A 13,510-nucleotide genomic window follows, 5' to 3' on the forward strand; every position below is an offset into this window, starting at 1 on the left:
TTAATCATAATGAATAAAAACGCCACATCCCTTCTAAATATCTGGATGGCTGTGTCCCAAAGAAAGCCAGGCAATGGGACCACTGGCTTGGTGATGCAGCTGCTGGAAGCCCTTTCCCTCTTGCGGCCTGCCTGCTTTGCCGTGAGGGGCATGTGTGAACGGGGTTGGAAAAGGGCCCAGGGCAGTGATGTTCCCGTTGCAAACTGGTGGTAAAGTTAAGTAGAACCCAGCCCTGGCCCAGGGGACCCCCCCCCAGTGGAAGCTGCAGAAGGAGTCTTTTGAGAAGTCCATTTTATTTGGTGCTCCCTCATCAGGGCCCTCAGCTGTCCTTGGGGGGGGGGAGGTTCTTGGACTCGGTGGCCTTGGCCAGGTTCCCGGCTTCCTTCTTCAGCACGTTCAGCAGCGTCTGTGAGCTTTCCAGGATATGGGGCAGGTGGGAAAGGGTGCAGCCGAGCGAGGCGGGCTGTCAGTAACAGTGACAGAGTTTGAATGGGCCTTAGAGGTCATCTAGTCCCGCCCCTTGCTCACGCAGGAGACCTAGGGATTCGAACTGCCGACCTTTGTGATGGAGCTCAGCGTCTTAGCCACTGAGCCACCTAGCCCGGCTCTCCCCTTCATGTAGGCCGCCTCGGTCTCGGCGACGGTCTTGTCGAACTCGTTGCGGGAGGCCATCCTGTGGGCCAGCAGGCGGAGGTCGCCCTGCAACTTGCAACCTTCTCCTGCCGGATCAGTTCCGTCCCTCTTGGCGCACAGCTCCTCGGTGCCTGCGGAGGGAGGGAGGGAGGGAGGGAGGGCGCCGCGGATCAGGGCCTCCCGGGAACGGCCCCTCCCGCCGCTTCTCCCCCTCGACCGCGCCGGGCTTACATTTAAGCAGCTCGTTCTTGTAGCTCTGCAACGCCGCCGCCTTCACGCCCTGCGTCTCCGCTTCCTCCTCCTCCTCCTCCTCCAATGGCCGGCCGCCCGCCCGCCAGCCGGCAGGAGCTCTCGGCGGCCTGGCACGCCCTAAACACCACCCTGGTGCCGGCCGCCGCGCTGGGTCTGAGTCCGGAGGCCCCGGCGGCGGAGGACGAGGTGCGGGCGGCGGCGGCGGTGCTGGAGAGCCTGGGCCTCCTGCCGGAGCTGGAGGAGTGGCTGCTGGAAGTGATGCAGCGGGACCTGCAGGCCCGGCTGGCGCCCGAGTTCTGGGGCCGGGCCGGCGGGGAGCCGCCGTGCTCTCCGCAGCGCCTGGGGGAGACCTTCGGGCTGCTGCGCCGCCGCCTGGAGCCCTACCTGCGCGGCTTGGGCCTGCTGGAGGAGCGGCTGCGGGCGGCAGGGCTCTGCGGCCCGGACGGCCCGCGCGAGAAAGGCGACAGCGTACTGGCTGCCGCCCTCGTCATCTCCGCCCCCGCCGACGTCCGCAAGGCCGTCCGCCGCTTCTACGAGCGCAGCTTCCGCATCTACATGGGGCAGCGCGGCGGCGGCGGGGCCGAGGAGGAGGAGGAGGAGTTCACGCTGTTCACGGAGCAGTTCCAGCAGCTCACCGCCATCCTGTGAGTACCGACCGGCCGGCCGGCCGGCGGGCGGGCGGGCGGGGAGGACGGGCGGCGGGGCTTCTGAGCGGCGTCTTTGTCCCCCGCAGCCACGAGCTGAACCTGCTGGAGCGGCTGAGCGACGACGCCGTGACCCACCTGCTGCACCAGATGATCGAGGAGCGCGTGGAGAGGCGCTGCCGGGCCGCCTACGAGCGCTCTTTCCTCGGCGAGTTCCAAGAGGTGGGCGGGCGGCCGATCTCCCCGCCCTCCCCGTTCAGCTTCTGCCAGCCCCCTGAGTCCCTCCGGGCTAAAGGGTCGCGCCTTCTGTGCCCTGCCCCCAGTGGATCCAAAAGGCGACCGGCTGGCTCAGCACAATCTTTCTGCAAGAAACCGCCGCGGCCCTGCTCAGCCCGGCCTCCAGCAGCACCTTGGAGCGATGGCGCTACTACGTCCAGGGGTGGTTCTACCACCGGTATGCCAGCCTGCGCATCGAGGAACTCTTCAACATCATCCGCGGTGAGCCCCGGTGGGAGCCTCTCTGGCCGCTGAGCGTCCTGCCTGCAGCGCTGGCTGCCCTTCCTCACCCTCCCTCCCTCCCTCCCGCTGCCCTGGTTTCTGGTACAGATTTCCCGGAGTCGAAGCCGGCAGTGGAAGACCTGAAGTATTGCCTGGAAAGGACCAATCAGCGGCAGCAGCTCTTGACCTCCCTGAAAAGCGCCTTGGAACAACGGCTCCTCCATCCTGGTGGGTGACCGACCGACCGACCTCGCTTGCTTCTGCCCGGCGTTTCCTCTTGGCCTCCCTGAGGGAGGCTCGCATCTGGGTTCCCCCCTCCTCCTCTCTCTGTTCCAGGGGTGGCCACAGCAGACATCATCACCTTTTACATCTCTGCCATCAAAGCCCTGCAGGAGCTGGACTCTTCCACGGTGATCCTGGGAGTGGCCTGTCAGCCCATCCGGAAATACCTGAGGTGAGAGGGGCCGGTTGGCATTGGCGCCTCTCTGGCTGCCCTGGCTTGCTTTCACTGATGTGACGTCGGGATTGGCGGCTCTAGTTTTGGTGGTAGACCATCAGCCGCTCCCCCCACCCCCAGGACCAGGGAGGATACCGTGCGGCAGATTGTGGCGGGTCTGATGGGGGATGCTGAAGGATTGGGTGAGCTGGCAAATGAGCTCTCCAAAGCTGACCCGGTGACGCTGGAGAATGACCAAGAGAGCGAGGAGGAGTACTCCGATCCCGAGGACTGGGTGCCCAAACCAGTCTATGCCGATCGAGGTGAGTTGGGGCTGCGGTTGGGAGACCCTTTTGGGAGAAGGGAACCGGGTCTGCAATGCTTCTGACCTCTGCCCATACGTCCCCTCCTACCAGGGAAGTCCAGTTCCAAGCACCGTTCCTCAGACATCATCAGCCTGCTGGTGGGCATCTATGGCAACAAAGACCTCTTCATCAGTGAGTACCGCACACTGCTGGCTGACCGCTTGCTGCATCAATGCAATTACAACGTCGAGAGGTGAGGCCCGAGAGATCCCCTGAGGCAGAGCGAGCGAAGGCAGCCCTGTGAGCCAGAAGGTCACCCTCTGCTCTGCTGCGGCCGGGGATAAGAAGGGTTGTGGGGCAGGTGGAGCTTCTCTGCCACTCCTCTGCAGGGGCTGCCGGTAGAGAGTCTCCTCTACAGAATGTGAGCAGCAGAGGATTCAGGAACAGTCCTTCCTTCCTTCTCGCTTCAGGGAGATCCGCAATGTTGAACTGCTGAAGCGGCGCTTTGGAGAGGCCCAGATGCACGACTGTGAGGTCATGCTAAAAGTAGGTGCTCCCTATAGAGGCGTTACCAGACCACCCTGGTCCCTCCAAAGGCTGATTTTACTCGGCTGGAGGGGCCCACAAAAAGGCCCCATTGTGGCCTGTCCAGCTGAGCTCGGACGTCCCTTCATCTCTTCCGTCCCTTCCATCTCTCCCATGCAGGACATGGGGGACTCTCGGCGTATCAATGCAAACATTTGTAATGATAAGCAGAAGCTGCCGGAGCAGGAAAAGCCTTCCTTCAGCCTTGAGGCCACCATCCTCTCCAGTGAGTTCTGGCCCCCGTTGAAGGAGGAGAAGTTGGAGCTCCCAGGGCTGATCAAGGAGGCCATGGAGGCCTACACTAAGAAGTACGAAAAGCTGAAGGTAGGCAAGTCCTCCATCTGCAGGAAATGCAGCCATGAGCCTCTTCCGCAGCTGGCAGCCAACCACCAAGGAGGCCTTCCGTTTCTCCTCTGGATGCAGCCTAGCTCCCTTCTAGGATTCAGCTATTCCTTTCTTGCCATCTTCCTCTCCCTTCGCCCAGGACATCCTGCTCATGTGTGGAACAGACATGTGGCTGGGCCGCCAGCCAGGAGCTTCCAGTCCTTCAGCTGAGTAATCATCATTCTCCCTGGTGGCTTCTTCACAGGCCATGAGGACCTTAAACTGGAAGAATCACCTGGGCTTGGTGGACCTGGAGTTGGAGTTGGCAGACCGTACGATCTCCCTGTCTGTGTCGCCGGTGCACGCAGCTATCATCCTGCATTTCCAGGAGAAAAGTAGGGCTTCTGGCTCCATGAAAGCCTCCAACTTCTGCCCTTCTCCCACAAAGGGAACTCCCAATCTTCCAGGGAAAGACCCTCAAACATGTATGCGTTCATACACAGATGTGGGTCATATGAGCCAACCATGGGGAGGGACGCATTTGGCAGTGTCAAGGTAGATGGAGGGAAGGTTTCCTACCAGGAGATCCTTCTTGGGCCTTCCTTCTTGGGCCAAAGTGCTGCCTTGGCCCCAAAGTCTTGGGTCCCTCCTTGGGGACCCTTCCTTAGGCGGCACTGCTGGGCTCGAGCTGAGGCCCTAAGCAGGGTGGATGCCTCCTTTGCAGGCACGTGGACCTTGGAGGAGTTGAGCGAAGCTGTGAAGATGCCTGCGGCCTCCCTGCAGCGCAAGATGACCCTCTGGCTGCAGCAAGGGGTGTTGTGGGAGGAGCCCCCTGGGACCTTCACGGTGATCGAGGAGGAGCTGAAGGACCAGGCCGAGAAGTTGGTGCTGATCGATAGTGATGAGGAGGGGGAGGATTCAGCCATGGCCTCCCAGGCGGACCAGAAGGAGGAGGAACTGCAGGTGCTCATCTGGGGAAGGAGGGAGGCGGCTTCCCACCGTGGACCTGGACTGACCGTCCTGGCTAAGGAGGAAAGCCAGAGAGCAGCCAGGGTCTGAGCACTGGCCCTCGATTGAGTGACCCGCCCTTGTCCGGGCACAATGGTCACCTTACAGCTCAGGGCTGGTGTGATCCCAGAAGCATCTGACTCAGAGCCCTGCAGTGGTCAGCCACCGCTGCCGCCATGCAAGTGTTCTGATCTCTGCCTCAGCCTTCTTTCTGTGTCCTTGTGCCCCCTTTGCAGGTCTTCTGGACCTACATCCAGGCGATGCTGACCAACCTGGAGTGTCTCTCCGTGGAGCGCATCCACAGCATGCTGAAGATCTTCGTGATGACGGGCCCCATCGTGACCGAGATCGACATCCAGGAGCTGCAGGCCTTCCTCCAGAAGAAGGTCCGAGACCAGCAGCTCAGCTACTTTGAGGGAGTCTACCGCTTGCCCAAAAGCTGCAACTGATCTGTTCACTCCTGACAGGTGTGGGTCACCCTCAGACTCTGGCCTGTGATGCTGCCTTGTTTCGCCTTGGTGCATGTGACCACGGGGTGTGGGTGTGTGCGCACAGCCCAAGGGACTACTAACAAAACATTTGTTTTGATGGATTTCCTGGTTCATAATAAAGTGCCTTCCCTTGAGCCATTGGGAGTGCGGTGTATTTTTTCTCTGTGAATCGGGCAAGCTGGCTTGCTCCCTCTGGCAACTGGGTTCCTTGCCAACATTTCCCTCCAGCCCCTCTGCAGAATATCGGCACGGCTGGGGTGGTAGGCTGGACGGTTCTCTCGTTCTCTTCTAAAGGGCCTTCCTTGCCCACCTGTGATGTGTTTCTTACCACATGCTTCTTGCCAATGAGCACAGCCTCTTCATTGACAGGATACCAGAGAGGTGGGGAAAGGGACGAAGCTCTGTGTCAGGGTTCCCCAAAATACCCCTAGCGAAATAAAACTCCAAGGCAATGAGCTCCTCAAAGTTACACTTTATTAAAGATGTCATGTTGGCACATCTGGGAAAACCCGAATCGGAAGGTTCCAGGTTTTCCCCACCCAGTTGAAAGTTCACAACCCTGCTGCACACCCAGAAGTTCATCGCGTGGTCCAATCCATCCTTCAGGCTCAACTGGAAACAATCCCCAGTCACTCCCATCCAGGTGCAGGCAAATGTCCTTGTCTCCCAGAAGAAAGAATGTTGTTATGGCTATTCTTCCACCACTCCCCTCCCAATTTCCTAGACTAACATATTTGGCAATCAGGAAGCTAAAAGAAAAACAAAATGGCTTCCAAAACTGACACTCTGGGGAGCTCTCTCCCTCCCCCTCTCTGGGGAATCCCAGGAGCTAAGATGTGGTCCTCGGGAGGCCCTTGGCTCTGGGAAGGAAAAGTTCTCTTAGGCAGGAGGGCTTCTGTTGTTCATAAACATGTGTATCAGCAAAGTCTTCTTTTAAGTCCCCAAATGCTTGTCACAAAGCGCTGATTTAAGCCGAGCTGGGCTGGCAGGAAGGCCGGAAGGAATCGGACGCTGGGGAGATGGAGAGCTCTCAAAGGCAGTTGATGAAGGAGGACAAGAAGACGTGGGAAAAGGAACGGAGAACAACCGGCTGCCATGCAGGACTGAGGTAGCTTTCTGAGGCTTCCTTGGGAGGAGGGGGGATGGACTGCTGCTGCTGGGCTGGGAAGAGACCCGCTGGGGCTGCCCATTGGCTGGCCAACGTTCTGGGACCTTGTGAGGTCACAGAGGCTCCCTTGGATTTCCTGCTTAGCTGGAGGCCTGGCATGTTTTCAGGGCTCCTGCGAGATGGTGAGAGGTTGGGCTCAAGAGCTCCAGGATGCAACTGGCCTGCCTGTTCATCATAAGCGTCCTCTCCTTGGCTTCATGTGAGGAATGGACCTAATTGTCCAACTTGGGTTTGGGGCTGGGAAGAAATCCTGGGGTCAGACATGCTGCTAAGTATTTGGGCATATTTCCGCTTGTAACCCCGATACGCATCAACATTTGAGATATCTGTAAGCAGACCACAATTGGAGGGGAGACAAACACACAAAATATATAGATTTGTGTGTGTGTGTGTGTGTGTGTGTGTGTTCGTGTGTGTGTTAAGGAAGAACACAGGCCAAATCTACATCCATTTTTGCATTTAGAATTATTCTTCTGTTGATTTGCAGTGGGAATGAGCAGGGTAGAGGCCTCAAGAGATCATCCAGCCAAATTCCACCCAAAACATAAAAAGAAAATAGTTGCCTCTCTGGAAGATGCCTGGAAGGAGGAGGAGGAGGACAAAGAAGGAGGATTCAGTGAGCGGATTGTTCGAAGAGCCGTAAGGAAGGTCAGCCTCTTGGAGCACTCACTGCAAAATGTCCGCTTTGGCAACCTAGTTTAGGGGCCATGGCGGCTGCCCCCTTTGAATCTCAGTGCTTCCAAATGGGCAAGTAACAGTCCCTGTGCTGTGGGGGTGACAGCATTGGCAGGAGGGTTGGAAGCAGAGGTGGTATTCAGCAGGTTCTGACCAGTTCTGGAGAACCGGTAGCAGAAATTTTGAGTAGTTCAGAGAACCGGTAGTAAAAATTCTGACTGGCCCCACCCCCATCTATTCTCTGCCTCCCAAGTCCCAGCTGATCTGGAGGAAATGGGGATTTTGCAGTAACCTTCCCCTGGAGTGGGTTGGAAATGGAGATTTTACAGTATCCTTCCCCTGTCACGCCCACCAAGCAACACCCACCAAGCAACGCCCATAGAACCAGTAGTAAAAAAATTTGAAACCTACCACTGGTTGGAAGGACAGACCTGGAAGAAGAGACCTAAAATGCAAACCCTGCCCCAGTGGGTGGCCTGGTATGAATCTCTAACCCAGTATTATCCCAACAGTATCCTGAAGACGCTGGAGATCACGTGGAAGCTGGCCACCGGCAAATCTCCATCCCCAGTAAGGGCTTCTCCCTCCTGTCTGTGGTTTGGGGAGGGAGGACTTTTGCACCCCTTTCCTCCCCGTGGTCCAGGGAATTTGGTGTGGCTTTGTTCGCTCCTACATTTGGAGGAGCAGGAATAAGAGTGGCTTTGCTCCACTGAGAACCAAGAAGAGAACTTGCTGGGAGGGCAGGAAGCAGCCTCCGAGGACAGTTTCTGTCTCTTGCTGCCCGGTGCCCCCAACTACAGAGAGGGGATCCGGCCACGGAAGAGTTGTGGGGGAGGGTGCCCCTCCTGGCCCTGATTGTGCTTCTCTTCACGTGCCTTCAGTGGGCAGAGCTGAGGGTAGCTGTCCTGAAGTTCTGGCCAAAGGGACCCTGGCAGTGATTGTGGCCGCCTTAGCCTTCTTGGGCTTCTTTTCCACTTCTGTCCTTCTGGTGGTGGCGGTCTGCGTCTTGCGGGTGGTGCATAAGCAAAGGTGAGTCTTGCAGGCCGGAGGGAAGGCCTGGCCTCTTCTGGTTGTCGGGTCTCCATCCTGCTGCCACCACTGACCTACTGCAGAAGCCTTCTGGGGGCCGGAACCAGCCAGATCTTCCCTGGGCTCTGCAGTCATTGCAAGCAGATTCCACCACCCTGCCCTTTGCCCTCCTCCTGGTTCTGCCTGAGGATCAATGGCTTCCCAGATGGAGATGGTGAAGCAAACTCTGCAGGCCGGAGGAGTGATCTCGTGGCCCAGGGTTGCTCAGTGCCTCCATCTCACTCCCCAGCGTTTTTGTGTCTTTTCTCTGTTTGTCTCAAGGAAAACAGGGAAGGAAGGGAAAACCAATTATCCTTCTTCCAGAAGGCTTCTTCCTCCTATCCCGTAAGTGAATCAGACCAAGGTGGGGTGGGGGTCTCTCGAGATCTGGATTGTCCAGGTTGAGCAACTGAAGTGCCAGAAGTTACCAGTGTGGTCTCATCTAAAGACTTTAGCATCATGAAGAAAACTGGATAGCCAGCCGAGGCTTTTGTGTGCTCAGACAGCTGGTCCTTGCCTGAAGCTTGGTTTGCTGCTTCTTTCTCCCTTAGGCCTCAGCGATGGAGGGAGAGAGGGAGGGAGGGAAAGTGTCTGCCAAAGATGGATGCAGACCTCTTGCATTCTTGCCCTCCACTTGCAGACCTCCTCGCCCAGAGCGTACATACATGAGCATGAAGCCACATGGCTCTGATCGCCTCCGTCCAGCCACCCCGTGAGTAACAGTTCTGGCATTGGCTTCAGAGGAGCCTGGTTTTAAGAGGCTCTTCCTTTATAGCCCAGACACAATGAGTAACTATTTCAGTGTGGATTTTGAACCTCGGGATTTGGCCCCTGAGCAGTCTCAAGTGACTGCTTTAAAGCTACTGGGGAGAATGTTTTGCAGAAACCAAGGAGGTCTGAAAGGATCTTCATTAGCACCATTAATTTCGGGCGCATGGCTTTACATCAGGAGAAATGGATATAGCTGATTCAGAAAACAGCCACAGCTCTCAATTGCTCCCTGTGTGGGATTTGGGTGCTTAATTCAAGGGTGGGGTAAGGAGGAGGTGGGAGAAGCTGGCCCCTTTCTCTGCTGGAGCACTGAAGCCCATTCTTGTCCCCCTCAGGCATACCACAGAGGACGCCTACCTGAGTGTCAATGAGCTGAATCCTGGTCCCAGGTGGGTCAGGGAGAGAAAATGGGAAGCGCCAGAGGGATGGGATGCCCTGGAAAAAAAGCATTTCTTTGGCAACTCTTTCAGAGCTGCTTTTATGTTTTGTCTAGGCTTCTCAAGGCAAGTGGTAGAAATGCTGTTTTAAGAGGAAAAAATATAGAGAGAAGGGCTTGCTTGGTGGCAAAGTCATGCTCTCTGACAGTATTTGGGGATCTTGTGGGGCACTAGTGAGGGAAAGGTCTTCTTCAGCCAGGGGTGAAATGCTCCCGGTTTGGACCGGATCACCCTATCCGGTAGCGATGGCAGCGGGTGGTTCGGAGAACCGGTAGCAAAAATCCCTGCTCCCCCTTATGCCCAGCTGAGCCACGCGATCATCAGAGGCTTTTTTTTTTTTTTACTTTTAAAAGCATTTTTTCTATAACCTCTAAGAAAAAAAAGCCTCTGATGATCAGGCAACTCAGCTGGGATCGTCAGAGCCTTTTAAAAGCATTTTTTCTACAACTCTTTGGCCGAAGAGGTTGCAGAAAAATGCTTTTAAAAGTAAAAAAAAAAAAAAAGTTGGCCAAGTCCACCCAGTCACATTACCCCCCACCAAGCCACGCCCACAGAACCGTAGTGACAAATTTTACATTTCACCCCTTCAGAACCGAAGGAGGGTCTCAATGTGCCTTCGGGCCACCGCTGAGAAGCAGAGCAACCTCTTGGCTTCTCTTCGCACCATTAAAAATCAGGTGCTGCAGCCTTTTTTGAAGGAGCAAGGAAGTTAGGAGTGGATGTTTTTTGGCTCAGGCCAAGCTCTTTTCACCCAGCAGCCATTCCCTCCAGGCTCAACTGCCTCCGCTTCCTCTTAAAGGGATGGCAGTCAAAGTTAGAGTTAACAAATGATCACGAGGGTGCCTTCTCTGCTAAACCAGAAGCACAAGTTGTCCTGCGGAGGTCCAGCCCCACGGCCCCACAGCTATTCGTTGTGTTCTTTTCATTTCAGAACCCATCAGAATCACCACTACCAGAGCTTGAGCGCATCATCGCCACCCAAGTCAGTAGGAAGAAAGGGGGGGCTGGGAAAACGGGGGCGGAGGGGGGAGCAGCTGCACTTTCCCTGTGCAGAATGTATTTGCTCTTTAAAAGCCGGGAGCAGATTCCTCATCTGGGCTTAGAATCCTTTTGGCAGATGCCTCTCTAGGTAGCCCTGGAGCAGAGATCCTGCCGAGTCCCAGCCCTCGTGGTCCGTCCCCCTCTCTCCTTGGCTGCTGCAATCATTTCCTTCTGCTTCCAGGACCCCCATGGAGAGGGAGTACATAATTCCCGAAAAGGTGCAGCCCTTTTCAAGGTGAGTGTAAGGGACCTGAGATGAAGTTTTAAATTATCCGATAAAAGGCCACAGCTAAGGCATTGCTTGTCCTATTTAGGACCTCCTTTAACAAGGGATCACAAGCTGACCTCATGTAGAAGAAACTTGACATTTTTACTGAGAAATGTTCAGTGTTTCATTTTCTGTCAATGTGCCTGGCCCCTTAAGGAAACCTTTCCTGTATGTACACTTGTACCTGTGAGCTACTAGGTAAACTTCCTGTGTGCTCTGGTCCTGGGGAGCCTGTTTGGACTTTGCAGCATTAGCTACAACAGCTTAGAGCCTCCATGTCCAGTAGCCGCCCATCAGTAGGTTTGTCAGTGGGCTGGGAAGGAGGAACAGAAGTGAGAAAGTTGTAGTCTGGACTTCCCGAAGGCACCTTAACTACCACCAATACCTGAGTGCCTGGTAGACTGCTCTCATCCAGCAGGATCCATCTGTATTTCAGCCCTCCCTCAGCAAAGAAGTATGTGAATGTGGAAGAGTCAGAGCCTACAGCTGTGTAAGTTTTGTGGAATGAAAGAAGTGTTCCTTCTTTTGAGCTCTTCCTCCTGCAGAGGCCTAGAAGGGACTAGTAATTAATGCCTGGGGGAATTGTAGCACGGCCATGTCAACTGAGGCCAAAGCAGAAAAGGGGCTTTGCACCTGAATGTCATCTCTGTGAACCTGTAGCCAGTGAATAGAGCAGCTAGATTTTTGGTTACTCTGATCAGAAGAAAGAGGTGGTCTCCTGGTCACCCCCAGCCTCTTTGCAGCTGCTGAGCTGCCTTCCTTGCTGCCCAAGGGGAGGAGATAGGAAGCTCTCAGCTTTCCTATCCCAGATCCTTCCAGCAAAAGTTCTGGTTATTTAGCACCTTCCCTAATAGGATGCTCTTTACCATTCTTTCCTTCCCAGAACGGGAGGCTCCCCAGAGATTGGGATGACACCTCAAGGGTGAGTTAGCACTTCCTGGGACTATGGGAGATGGGCAGGCTGAATCAGCTGTTTTGTGTGGAAATGTTTCCCCAAATATGTTCTCCTTGACCCAAAATGGTCAGAGGGAAACTCAGGTTTCAGGAGACAGGGCATTGGGAGGAAGAGGGTAGACTTGTACAAACCATCATGTCTTTAAAAGGCAAAGAGAAGGAAAAAGCCATGCATCTATGCTTCACCTCTGCATTAATGGGATCTGAACTGGGTAGAACTAGTCAGGAAAGGGAACTTGATGGTATAGTTGGACAGCTTGAAGGAAATGTCAATCCAGCATGCAAATTTCTTTTTTGGAACCATTATAAGAGGAACTGAAGATAGAATTGTCACTGTATTGGTGCAAATCTTTGCTGAAAGTATTTTATGCTGTTCTGGTCCCTTAATGTGCAAAATTATTCTGCCCATCCATGGATCTTGTTTTGTGTGAAATATGTCCTGGAGTGTGAAAAAACAGGCACCATATCATATTGGCTTTTCTTTCTCCATCTCATTGTTTAACAGACGTGACAATCACATTTACGAAGAAGTGGAATAGGAGACTCACCCCGGAGATGGGCTGATGCGCTGTATGAACTTTTCCTCGGAGTCCTTGGGCTGCAAAGTGGCTCTTCTGGCGGGGACCATGGGGACTCCCTTCCTATTAAACCATGCTTTAATTCCTCTTAGTCCGTTGATTTTGCTGCATGTGCCACAGAACCCATTTCTTGTGAGAAGTTTGGCTTGGCATGTTATGAAATGTTGCATTTTGCATCCCTACAAAGCTTTATTAAGTTGTGTAAGGTCCCAGAAGTTTCCCTGAGCCACTGAGATGCCAAAGAGAGTGAGACTCGAGACGAGGCTTGCAAAAAAATATCTTATTTGGCCAAAGTCTGGGTGACAAAACTATCCAAAATGTATGTATAGACAAAATGCATGTAAGGAATAGGCACACCCTGCAAGAGTGGCTCAGAGTATTATATACATTTTACGCTGATAAAAACAAAGTTAATCCAATCAGAGGCAAAGGTTCGTCACCAACGTGATTTTTAAAGCATTCTTTGTTCAGCCCCGTCCCTCTCCATGCTTTGCTATCTTACAGAGTATCCCTTGTCCTTGTGTGTTTGTGCTCCTAGGCAGCCCTCCTTATCTATGGAGCAGGACAGTGGTGAAATCCAATTTTTTTTACTGCCAGTTCTGTGGGTGTGGCTTGGTGGGCATGGTGTGGCTTGGTGGGTGTGGCAGCTGAAGGATACTGCAAAATCTCCATTCCCTCCTCACTCCTGGGGGAAGGATATTCTAAAACCTCTATTCCCACTCTACTCCGAGGCCAGCCAGAGGTGGTATTTGCCGGTTCTCCAAAGTGCTCAAAATTTCCACTACCGTTTCTCCAGAACCTGCTGGATTTCACCCCTGAAGCAGGATGTTCCTGGGAACTGTTTCCAAGGACGTGCCTAGCTTTGAAGCAAATGACAGAACCGAGAAACCAGATAGAAAAGGATACAATTCTCCTACAGAATGAATTCCTAACAAATGATTCCTAACCATAGCAAAATACCATGTTTCCCCGGAAACAAGACCGTTTGTCTTATATTTTTTTGAACCCTGAAATAAGTGCTTGGCCTTATTGCCATGCGCTCAAAAGCCCCATTGGGCTTATCAGAGGGTGCCTTATTTTGGGGGAAACAGGGTAGTACAAGCAACTTCTTTAACAGAAGCAAAGAGCAAAGGTTAGATTCATTCGTGTCACTGTCCTTTCAGTTGGAAACTGAACCAGGCTTTGGCCTCTGCTCAGCTGGCATCTTCATTGGGAATGCAGTTGGGGAACCCGGGAAGGGGAGCATGGGGCTTGAGAGGAGGGCTAGCAGGCTTGCTTTCACCGTAGCAGCTGAGGACATTAAAAACAAGAGTGCTTCGGGTTGAGGTCTGTTTACAGCCCTGGGTCTCCATTGTGGAGGATGCTGTCAGCTGC

At 54.3% G+C, this 13,510-nt stretch overlaps 1 protein-coding gene across 1 annotated transcript; it reads left to right on the plus strand.

The window, feature by feature from the left end:
* The first annotated feature begins 543 nt into the window (after positions 1-543).
* ANAPC2 (anaphase promoting complex subunit 2) lies at positions 544-5,310 on the plus strand. Its single transcript, XM_070955829.1, has 12 exons — positions 544-1,529; positions 1,619-1,751; positions 1,853-2,027; positions 2,136-2,255; positions 2,364-2,481; positions 2,605-2,786; positions 2,880-3,021; positions 3,239-3,314; positions 3,474-3,677; positions 3,943-4,072; positions 4,402-4,640; positions 4,922-5,310. The coding sequence occupies exons 1-12, from the start codon at positions 949-951 to the stop codon at positions 5,132-5,134; spliced, it is 2,313 nt and encodes a 770-aa protein (XP_070811930.1). The 5' UTR covers positions 544-948; the 3' UTR covers positions 5,135-5,310.
* Positions 5,311-13,510: the final 8,200 nt, after the last annotated feature.

The sequence above is a fragment of the Pituophis catenifer genome, unplaced genomic scaffold (genome assembly GCF_029215685.1).
Source record: "Pituophis catenifer annectens isolate HBS135680 unplaced genomic scaffold, rPitCat1.0.hap2 SCAF_17, whole genome shotgun sequence".
Taxonomy (NCBI): Eukaryota; Metazoa; Chordata; class Lepidosauria; order Squamata; family Colubridae; genus Pituophis; species Pituophis catenifer.

Coding starts and splice junctions, on each gene's coding strand:
- ANAPC2 (XM_070955829.1), top strand. CDS start 949: ATGGCCGGCCGCCCGCCCGCCAGCCGGCAGGAGCTCTCGGCGGCCTGG. Junction 2,787..2,879: donor ACCAGTCTATGCCGATCGAG/GTGAGTTGGGGC, acceptor CCCTCCTACCAG/GGAAGTCCAGTTCCAAGCAC. Junction 4,073..4,401: donor CCTGCATTTCCAGGAGAAAA/GTAGGGCTTCTG, acceptor CCTCCTTTGCAG/GCACGTGGACCTTGGAGGAG.